The 10,836-nt window shown below is 30.9% G+C and overlaps 2 protein-coding genes across 2 annotated transcripts; both read right to left on the bottom strand.

The window, feature by feature from the left end:
* Positions 1-1,138: 1,138 nt before the first annotated feature.
* LOC121122535 (uncharacterized) lies at positions 1,139-4,381 on the bottom strand. The gene is made up of 2 exons (XM_040717553.2): positions 3,773-4,381; positions 1,139-2,126 (listed from the first exon to the last, which is right to left on the bottom strand). Exons 1-2 carry the CDS (start codon positions 3,855-3,857, stop codon positions 1,354-1,356), a joined length of 858 nt encoding a protein of 285 aa, XP_040573487.1. The 5' UTR covers positions 3,858-4,381; the 3' UTR covers positions 1,139-1,353.
* A 115-nt stretch (positions 4,382-4,496) lies between these two features.
* On the bottom strand, positions 4,497-8,507 carry LOC121122536 (insulin-like growth factor-binding protein-related protein 1). Its single transcript, XM_040717554.2, has 4 exons — positions 8,213-8,507; positions 7,029-7,171; positions 6,332-6,632; positions 4,497-4,844 (listed from the first exon to the last, which is right to left on the bottom strand). The coding sequence occupies exons 1-4, from the start codon at positions 8,325-8,327 to the stop codon at positions 4,663-4,665; spliced, it is 741 nt and encodes a 246-aa protein (XP_040573488.1). The 5' UTR covers positions 8,328-8,507; the 3' UTR covers positions 4,497-4,662.
* Between the last annotated feature and the right edge of the window lie 2,329 nt (positions 8,508-10,836).

The following is a 10,836-nucleotide window of genomic DNA, read 5'->3' as shown; positions in this document are numbered from 1 at the left end:
TACTATGTTATTTTTGGTTTCTTTTTTTAAAATGCCCGAAATACTACCGACTAGCATAATTGATTATTCTTAGATTTGAAAAATAACTAAGCCATTACATGGCACAACGTTACCTCACTAACACAAAAATTCCCTTATGCTCCATTTCCAAAAGTACTGGAATAAGATTTATTGTTGATCGCTCGTCATTTATATATTATATATATTGGGCATTTTAATATTTCTGTGGATAAATTTTGGCTATTTCTTTAGAGAGGTAATATAATAACCATTCTTTTAATAAATTATTACTCAGCAATATTATAATATAGTATTGAATAAAATACAATGTAGATTTTAATAATATATAATTCATTTAAAAATGATGAAGGAATAATGAGTAGTATAATATAATAGACTTGACAGTTGGTATGATTATCTTATTTGGCTAACTACCAGATGATTTTGAGCCTCTTTTCTGTTTCTTTTTGGAATACGATTTATTGACGTACACATGATTGATATATTTATACAATCAAAATTTTAAAACTTCGTCTTTGGCTATTCAAAATGTTTTTTTAGTTCATGGATTGTACTAATTGAGTATAATTTTGCAAATGAGTTCTATGGATTCTCTCCTTTAACTCAGTTCTAAAATATATTTACTCCATATTAATAATAATTCATCAAATAACAGTTTTGCTCAAATATTTTTCTTTTCATGTTGTATATCTGTATATGTATTGAGATTATAGCAATTATTTTTTCGTCAAAATGTTTATTTATATTAAAAGAAATAAAAATGACAGCGTGTGTTGAGAAATCTTTTACTAGGTTTTTTCCTGGAACAGTTCACGAAGACACCTTTGAAATCTTGTACCCTTTGGAATTTCATGGATTGTCCTTTGATCTTCTATCGCAATATAATCGTCTAACACAAGAAACATCTATAACTATTTCATCATCCGAGTCACGGGGGCAAACCTACTATTATAAACTATTCGTGATTTATCGTGAAAATAACCGTAGTTCTATCATAGTTGAAGGAGAATTGGATCAAAGTGGTAAAGCAAAAATACTTAAGATTCCAAGAACGCGCTCTCCAATTACTATTTGCTTAAAACTATTTTTTCCCATTGACGAAAAAGATACTAATTAATTAATAATTGTATAATATTTATTATTAAGTACATGTAGACACATTGAATGTATTTTATGTTAATAATGGTAATTATGAAATGAAAATAAATAGATACATCAAGGCAACAGAGTAGTTGTGAATGCACACGTAATAACTTATAATAATTAATGAATTATAATAACTTAAAGTAACTAAAGTAAAAATAAAAATAAAAGATGTAGGATGCTTCAAATTTAATCAGACTTGTTTATACTATCGACGGATGTTCGGAAATTTTCATTATTCATTTCCCGAACTGCTCCTCCGCGATACCCTCCGTAACTTCCTTGGCCATAGAATCCATTATTTTTTGAGCAGACCATAGTATTGCCGTAGTAAGAGGGATTGGAGGATCCACAGGTAGGTCGGATTTTACAAGATGAACGACATGAAGGACGGCATCCGTACATATAGTTATTGTATCCACAGCTGGGTCTACAACGGTTAAAGCAGCCATTGGAAACAGGAGTGTAAGATTTTCTCCAATTAGGGGTTCCAGGATAAAATCCGTTATCATAATCAGTGTAAGTCGTAGCAGATAGATTGTCTTCATCCCCATATTGCGACTGCACATTATTACTTTCCATTGCACTTGGGTAAGCAGGTTGCCAAGAGGAGCCTCCTGAGGATTGCCAAGAGTTGGTAGAAGGCATTTGCCAAGAATTACCAGGTTGTTGCCATGCGGGCATATTGTATACAAGCGGCTGTTGTTGACTGTAACTAGGATAGTTGCCCATTCCTTGTCCCCAATTGTTATACATGGGTCGTGTATAGGTGGGATATCTCCAAGTGGGCTTGTTGTAGCCTGATTGCATTGGAGTATAGCCATGTTGTGGTTTCATTCTGTTCACAGTGTTGACATTGTTGTTACTAGTGCTGTCAGGATTGAGGGTTTCATACGTAGGCTGAATTCCAGTGAACAATTTATTTTCCTCATTTTCTGTCATCATCTCATCAGAGGTTGTACCTAAAAGAAACAAATTTTTTAATGGAGATAAAAATATTTTTAAATTAGATATGATCTATATAGATCATTGATTCCTAACCAGGTCGCCTTTGAGCCCCTTCATGCCATAAAGGGCTCCACGAGTGATTATAGTAATACTAATAAACAAATTAGTTTGGGCATATTTTATAAGTCAAAATATTTTCACAGTGATATATAGTGTTTTTTTTGTTGATGTCTGCCATCTTGGAGGATGTCTAAATAATCGAAAATTAAAATGTGGGACCATAGATGACATTGTATTTTAATGTCAAAATGGGACAGACAGACAAAGGGATTAAACTTGTCATTGCTATCAAAAATATATCCCTCTAATTATTTTCTTTATTATGCATATACTATATACATATCCGATCCGAATATGTATTCAAAATACGTTATTCTAGCATTATACAATCTTATATCCGTAGTTTAAATATGAATTAACTATTACATTTGCTAGTATGGGATATTTTTCTCTAATAATCCTATAATTTTCTCTTCCCTAATCGATGCTAAACAAAGTTAAAAATCTAGCCTTTTTCATTGGGATGTTCAGCAGTTAATACTTTAATTTATGTATAATGCCATTATTTATCATTGTTACCAAGTTATATTCAATACAACTATTTTTTTTAAAGCCACTTTTCTTCATGATTTATAGAGCTATCCAAGAGGACGTCAGTACTGTTGATGTCTGATATTTGTGGGCCGGGCTTTAACAACCAAGTGTTTTATAAATTAATCCCTTATTTTAATGAATATTAAGGGAAATTGTGAACCATTGAAAGTCAAAATGATACAAACAAATAAGATGCCTTAAACCTCACTGTCTATGAAAATGGTATCCATGTATTGTTTTTAGTTTTATTATATATCTGACCGTAAAATGTATTAATAATAAGTCATTACAAAATATATTATCTTATGCCCATATTATAGACAATAATAAACAATTTATTACAATTACAATCGAAAGAATAAGAAAGTTTCAGTGAATTATCTTACTTTTATCGTCCCTAATCGATCAAAAAAAAAAAAATGTCCAAATCAAGCCATTTAAGGCATTTTTAGTACATATTACTTTGAACTAATTCAAGTATCAGTATTTATCATGGGCATCAAGTAGTTTTTAATACAGTTGTAAAGGTTTTTTTTTTAATATTCCTAAAGCCATTTGATAGAAAATTACCAAGATTGATTTGAAATTTCCTCATTTTATGTTCTAAATATATCAACTTGGACCCCCAAAATAGTATTTCCATCAATTATGCAATTTAGGATGTGAATGAAAATACTCTATTGTAAGTTTGTCCGTTTAATTAAAATATAAATATCAACTATGAGCCCCCAAGACATTTTCAATTATGATGGGTCTTTACACTCATGAAAACATTGCAAATCATTGATCTAGATTTATAAATATCAATATGTCATCACATTCACATGTTCCCATTGCTTAATAAAAATAAAGAGTGTGTACATTACAAGTTGCTCTTTTTAATTTAATTTTTTGCACATGTGAATTCTGAGGAATTCATGTACTCATCATTTCGCTAAAACTAAACCTAACTCCGAACGAATGATTATAATTAATGAAAGTTATAAAAAGGATCTGTTTACATTACCTTCGACTTTTGATACGCTAAAGGAACTTAATAGGAGCAGAAGTAAACTTGTTGTAGCCATTCTGTGAAACATTTTGGTGAACATCTAGGTAGGTTATATGTGAGTGTTTAGTGTTGATCTTAGTTACTTTATGTTCAAACTATACTGTTGCTTCTCCTTGAACAGAACAAATTATAATGATTTCAAATTGAGTAAAAACTTCCGAAGATAATTTTTGACGCCAAAAAAAAAAAAAAAATCATTCTTCGAAGAAATAGTTGATATTTAACAGAGTTGTACGTAAGAAGTAGAGGGGGGAAAGCCATAGTCTGTAAATATCTTTCTTGCATTCATAGAAAAAATACAAAATAATTTGTTTATATACTTCTTAGCGCTGTTCAATGCTCATTTAATCATTAATATTTTAAACCAGATGTGCATATTACACTATACAAAGGTGTTAAATACTTTAAAGGATCATGTTCATACAAGGTATAATATTTATTTATGTTAAATAAGGTAATCAACACTAAGCACATTATTATTTTTAATTATTCTCGCAACCTCTCAAGTGAAAAGAAACCGGAAAAGGCCCAAAATCAACTCCGTAATTACTGTTCAATAATTGAGAGGAATAATCGTTCACAGTACCTTTACAAGAGCTAAATATAATTCAAACAATCAGCACTACGAACAACACTTATTAGGAGAAACGAACCAGAAAAATCGACAGCTGACAACGGAAACAGTGTACATTTTTTTGTATTTGTATTTACATATTATAACAATCAGATAGAAAAATACTCTTATAATTAATTGTAACACAATGAAAAAAAAAATAGTAATAAAAAAGTTGCTTCCCTCCCCATCTTTCTTATTAATTCATAAAACTAATTATTGGCAGTACTAATTAAAACTCATTCTTGTAGACACCAACTTGCGCAAAGTTATAGGCTTGTCCTTCAGAATTGGAAGCAATGCAATGATACACTCCTGTGTAACTGGGATCTAGAGATGCAATTTGAGCATAGCCCGTTACCATGAGGGGTTCAGGACCTCCACGCATTTGAATTGATACTCCTTGGTCATCACCTAAAAATAATAAAATAGAAATTATAAGTATATTAAGTTGTATAATCAGGTGGAATTAATGATGGTACACGTTTCATAAGGGCACAAGGTCAGTTTATGTGAGCAGGATTTGAGGGAAATTTAAAGTACGGTAATCTATGTATTATTAAAAATGCATCCAATTTTTGGGGCCATCATTTTGTTACGTTCAAGTCCTAAACATCCAGAGCAAATTCTCTTAAAACTGAATCGGGAGTAGGAATTTGTAAGAGAGAAAAAATTAAGCCCAAGCCGCACCTTTGTATTGGATCGGTCCTAGGAAGGATTTCCTAATCATCCCCCCCCCCCTTACAGTCTTTTTTATCAGTTCTATCTTTTTAACCATTCAACGGTTCTTAAGACCAATTAGTCGGTCGTCCTAGCTAACTTTTTATTTTGTTAACTCATAGCTAAGATTGAAGAATATAAGAACAAAGCAAATAATGAATGATAGCTTGAATGTATAATAATGCATTCTAGTAACACATCCCCTACAGGTATAACGTCTCTTTAAAAGAAGTTATGATGAAACTTTAGCAACTCAAATGGCATAGTTAGTAGTAACTATGTCATTTCAGCTTTTGTAGTTTCTATAAAAGACTCATAAGGACCAATCCTTGGACTGACAAATTTTATTAGGACCAGACTGATAGGATTGCAGTCGTTTTAGTTTTTTTAGACCGATCGACACTAACCTTCAGGTATCTTGTCTCTTTGTAAGAGGTTAAGATATTCAAGAGCTGAAATGACGTAGTTAATAACTAAAGATATTATGTTGGTAGTTAAAAAGAATCAAAAACAAGTGAGTGAAAAGTGAGCTTCTTCCTTCTCCACTCTGAACAATCACTACTACATTTCTTTATGGTCTTAAGCTTTTGCTGAAAAGTAAATACTATTTATCTTTATTTTTTGATTTTTTCCAGGCCATCTCTGGATAGCATCAAGAAGACTATGCAACCAGGCATAGCTTGTGTGTCTTTGACCATTTTGACAAAAAAATAAATAAAAATAGAAATATGAAAGAGTGATCATCATTTCAAAAATAACAATAAGTTATCAGCTCTTTTTGTTTTTCTAATCATAAAAATGTATTTTTCTCTAGAAGAGGAGCAACCCTAGGGATAGACAATATCCTCCAATGAAAACAATCATTAGATTAAACTGTTACTTTTCAAACAAATTTATGGATATTTTTGTGACTTATGGACTACTTACTTTGATTAAAGTAGTCGGAAATTCAAATATATAAATTCACACTTACACAATTTTAAAATGATTATTTAAAAACAATTTCAAGTGTCTCATTCTAAGAAAAGAACAATGTAGAGGGCGGCTGGGTATTGAGTACATATTTGAATCCATTTTTTTAAATCAACACTGATAAATCAGTGATACTTTACGTACTTGTCACAATATTACAAAAGATTCATAATCTAAATCCTGCCCCGTTAAATTAGATAGTAACTCACTTGGCAAAGATATAGTCTTTTCCTCGACTGAAACAAATTTCCATGAAATGACTGGAGCAGGAAACCCTCTTACTTCACATGAGAGAGTCAAATTAGCTCCTAGTGGGCCAGTTACATCCTTTGGAGGAGTTATTATGACAGGGCCTTCCTTACATGGACCCCAGTGCTCAATTGTAAGTTGAGGATTATATTTGTCAGGCTCTCCACGACGAATGGTTTCTTCATTAAGGGAGCAAATGGTTGAATATGTTTTTCCGTCCGAGCCACAAACCATGTCCTTAACTTGACAAAGGCATATGGCCTAATTTTATTAAAGAAAGATGGAAAAAAAGCTTGAATCAAATATATGTAAATAAATAATAATTTTTTTATTGGCATTTTGAGGAGTAAATAAATAATTAATTGATTAACACGCCCAAACATGGAAAAAATAGCAGTACATCTTGTTTATATAAAGGAGTAGTGAGAAATGATAGATACAAGATGTATGTATTTGCTTAATATCAGGCCATTAGTCATCTTGAGTTTGAAGAAAAGAGCAAATGTTTTTTGTTATTTTAGTTCGAATTTATATGTATTTAAGTTTGTTATGTAATTAATCTATTGAATGATGTGTTTAATTATTATATTTTTATTTGGCATCCATTGCTTTTTTGGAGCATTATATTATAGGTGTAAATAATCAATTATAGCTTACTTCATGATTACTTCCATCCTTTCGTTTCACACAATCCAAATTTTCACCGCATTGACCATATTTAAATTTAGCTTCCAAGTCACAAAGCTCTCCCTCTGATCGTGCGCAAATTTTACAACATCCACATCGATCATCAATCAAACCTTTTTATTATTTAAAGAATAATTTATTAAATAGAACTAATCATTGCAGATAATAGATAATTGTGGTGGAAAATGGGAATCAAGGGAAAATGCTCTTTTTTTTTTACATCTGATATAAAATTTATAAGTCTGTTTTTGATGTAATCCCTCATGAAATCTAAAACATTAGCAAAAATCAGTCTGAAATTTAGCAAGTAGACGTATAAAATAATAAGGGATGTTCCTATGATATTTTTTTGGGACTCCGAGGTCATTAACAGTCTGTTTTTGACCGAAATAAAAAATATAGTTATATCTCTTTCCTTCTTTCTGTCTCGACCCTCTTCTTCTCTCTTCTTCTACCTTCATTCTTTGTTTTTATTGAACCCAGGAACGGGGACACCCTCTGATAGTCATATATAAATATAAACCAATTATTCATATATATTTATATTAATTATCGCCTTTATATTCAAATTTCTGGGAGAAATTAAGATACCCAAGAAAGTTAAGAAAGGTTTAGAATCTTCATTTGATGTAAGAGACGCAATTTGTCCATGATATGCGCCTTTCAAATACATAACATCTATTAATGTATAACTATTTCAGTATGACTATGAATTTATTTACTCTAAGTACAATTTGGGGGTCTTCTAAAGAACTAATTTGTCGATAGAAATGAACGATTACTATTAGATAAAGTAAAGAAGATATATAATCTGTACTCAATATTGAGAAAGATCATTCTAGCTTGCGTTTGTGTTGTCAGGTCACATATGTTGTACTAGATTGTGAAACAATTTATCATCTATTAATGATTCATTTCATACACTCTGATTACTTTGTCCTTACTAATAACAGTGATTATAATTAAACTATCCAACTATCTTTTATTCCAGCTGATTTTCTAAACATTATTATTAATCTGTTATCACGTATAAATAAATAAAATAAATCATTTTTCATACAAAAAAACTTCTCAGGTCATGGACTTTGCTCAAACTCCATAATATATCAAACAATTTGTCTTTTAAAATAATTAATAATGATTATGGAACTCACCTGCAACACATCCGTTTGGAGGTGGACAATCCTCGTTGTTGCAAGCCTCACAATGCTCCTCTCCATGTGTAAAAGATATGAAAAAAACGAAGATAACGACGTTTCTGATCCACATCTTTGTTCCAAGTTTTTGCGGAATAAACTATTTTAAATAAATATAAATGTTGGATGTATGACAGGATTTGCTTCTCGCTGTGACATATGTATATATGGGGTTAAAGTTAGGCATGTTCTTTTTTCTTCATCTTTGATATAAAAACCAGATGTGTAAGATGAACGTATTTCAATCAGTTATTATTTAATGAAAATCATATTTATTTTAAGACTTGCTTACATTATCATGAGTGCACACAATTATTCAGACCTTGAAAATATTTAGTGTATTATTATATGTACGTAGTCATAATTAATTTAGGTATTAAATGATGTGAATAGAAGAAAACACGAAGAATATTTTTTAACAACTGACAAAGAAAAGTAATTTTCTAAAAAAAACGAAACAATTTGGTGCGGTACAAATCACAGGTAAAATGAGGACTCCACATTTTCTCGGATCTGGGCCGGTATGGAACTAAATACTTGGTTAAATTTCTGGTGCCAAACTTTTGGGTACAGATCCGAAACTTAAGTTAGACGGATACTTATCTCGAGTTTTATAAGCATTTACATTTTTACTGATTACTGATGCCGAAACAATAAATAACCTAATGTTATTTCTAATAGAACATACTCATTAGTTATTGTTAGAATTATTTTTATAATAATATTGGACGCGGCATTACCTTCATTGTATCTCGCAACCTCTCATATATATATATATATATATATAAACACATAATAAGGCCCAAAATGTGTTGGTAGTTGGCCAATCCTTCGAATTATGGAATTATTATTGAATACTACTTAATGACTATTCAGAGCAAAATCAGAACTAGAGATGGGACGATTAATCGGAATCGGAGAATCGGATGATTTTTCTTGAATTGGAATCAGCATCAGGAAAATAATGTTTAATTTATTATTCTGATTCTTATTTATTATTATTTTTTAGTGGTATTTAACTATTATTACTGCATCTTGTAAAGCTTGCCTTTGGAAAATTAGCCTTGAAAAATTTTACTACGGGATTATTCGCCCTGGGAAAACTCGCCTTGGCTCACCGGACAGAGGAATCGCCTCCCTTTATTTAGTGTTTATATTATTTACATTAAATAAAGAAAGGCAATTTATATTATGAATTGACAGGAAAATGGTATTTTTTGACTACTATTTAAAATATTAAAGAATGGGGAATTTTTACTAGAATCGACCCATTACTTCAATCAATGTTAAGAAAACTGATAAGAGAGAAAAAAAGGAAAAAACCTGGACAGTTAACAACCAAATACAGTTTACATTTTAGTATTTGTGTGCATGGTGTTACCTCGTTAATACAAAAATATAGAAATTATTTTGTGTATCAGCTGTAGATGTTTTTGATTTTTCTCCAAATCAGTTTCATATAATAATAACCAAGAAATGCAACCGTACTCCGGTCGCATATCAAGATAAAAAGAGTTTACGTTCTATGTAGATAAAATCTTTTTGTATAACTAGAATTCAGTAAAAAGCAATACTTTTATAAGCTTTTTAAATATCTGGAGAATGCATCGATGGTTTTTTTATAACCCGTCAAAGTTCAAGCAACCGAAGCAGGTTTCTCTTTGGGATCATGGATTTTACGGATAATGCAAGTTTACATATACTCTACAAGGGTACTTCAGATCCGGGTCCAAGCCCCGTCCTATTTCTAATCATAGTATTTTATCTGCACAAATAACTGATCTAATGTTATTTTTAGTTATGTGCCACGAGCTGAATTTTGCTGCTCGAGTATTTTCGAGTTTTTAAAAATAATTTCGAGGAATTACGAGCTATACCTGTTACTCCCTTGAATACTCACTCACAACCTGGTCAGTCAAATTGTTTTATTTTTAAAGGACTAATTGAAAACTCTATATTTAAAAATGATATTTCCCTTGCATAATAAATAATAAGTCAAAATAAGATTACCATTAGATCAATCAAATGAAATACATAGATTTATGACCCTCTGCAATAGCAAAAGAAGTTATTTGGTTTTGCGACAGCTGATGAGAGGAAAAAGATAGTGACCAAAACAATCGAAAACATAGCTTTTTCCGCTATAAGCTCCAACAATTTTATAGTATTACTTTACCCATTAAAAAAAATAATTAAGTTTTTCAACATATTAATCATGTCTTTGATTCATCTCCTGAATTAAACCATTTATTCAAACAAATTGTTTATATTTCAAAATGTCATGTTGACATAAAATTATATCATTTGAATAAACGTATAAGTGAGAGGATTCTAGGGTTAAAAAAATGTACATATACACTAATCTGATTCAATTTAAGAATAAATTGATTCTTGTTGGTACTGAACTTGGGGTCAGTTTAAGATCTGTTCAGAGATAGTGGGCAGTGCACAAGCGAGGAGATAGTAAGAAGACAAGCCAATTCCAGGTCGTCCCCTTCAATCTCCCCAATTGCCAAGCAAGTCATCTCATTGAGTATTAGGAAAAAAGACAGCAATCCACGCGAAAACTGTCAGCTAGGCTG

The sequence above is a fragment of the Lepeophtheirus salmonis genome, chromosome 8, assembly GCF_016086655.4.
Source record: "Lepeophtheirus salmonis chromosome 8, UVic_Lsal_1.4, whole genome shotgun sequence".
Lineage (NCBI taxonomy): Eukaryota > Metazoa > Arthropoda > Copepoda > Siphonostomatoida > Caligidae > Lepeophtheirus > Lepeophtheirus salmonis.
The sequence above is the reverse complement of the archived record's forward strand: the minus strand, read 5'-3'. Positions and strand labels throughout refer to the sequence as shown.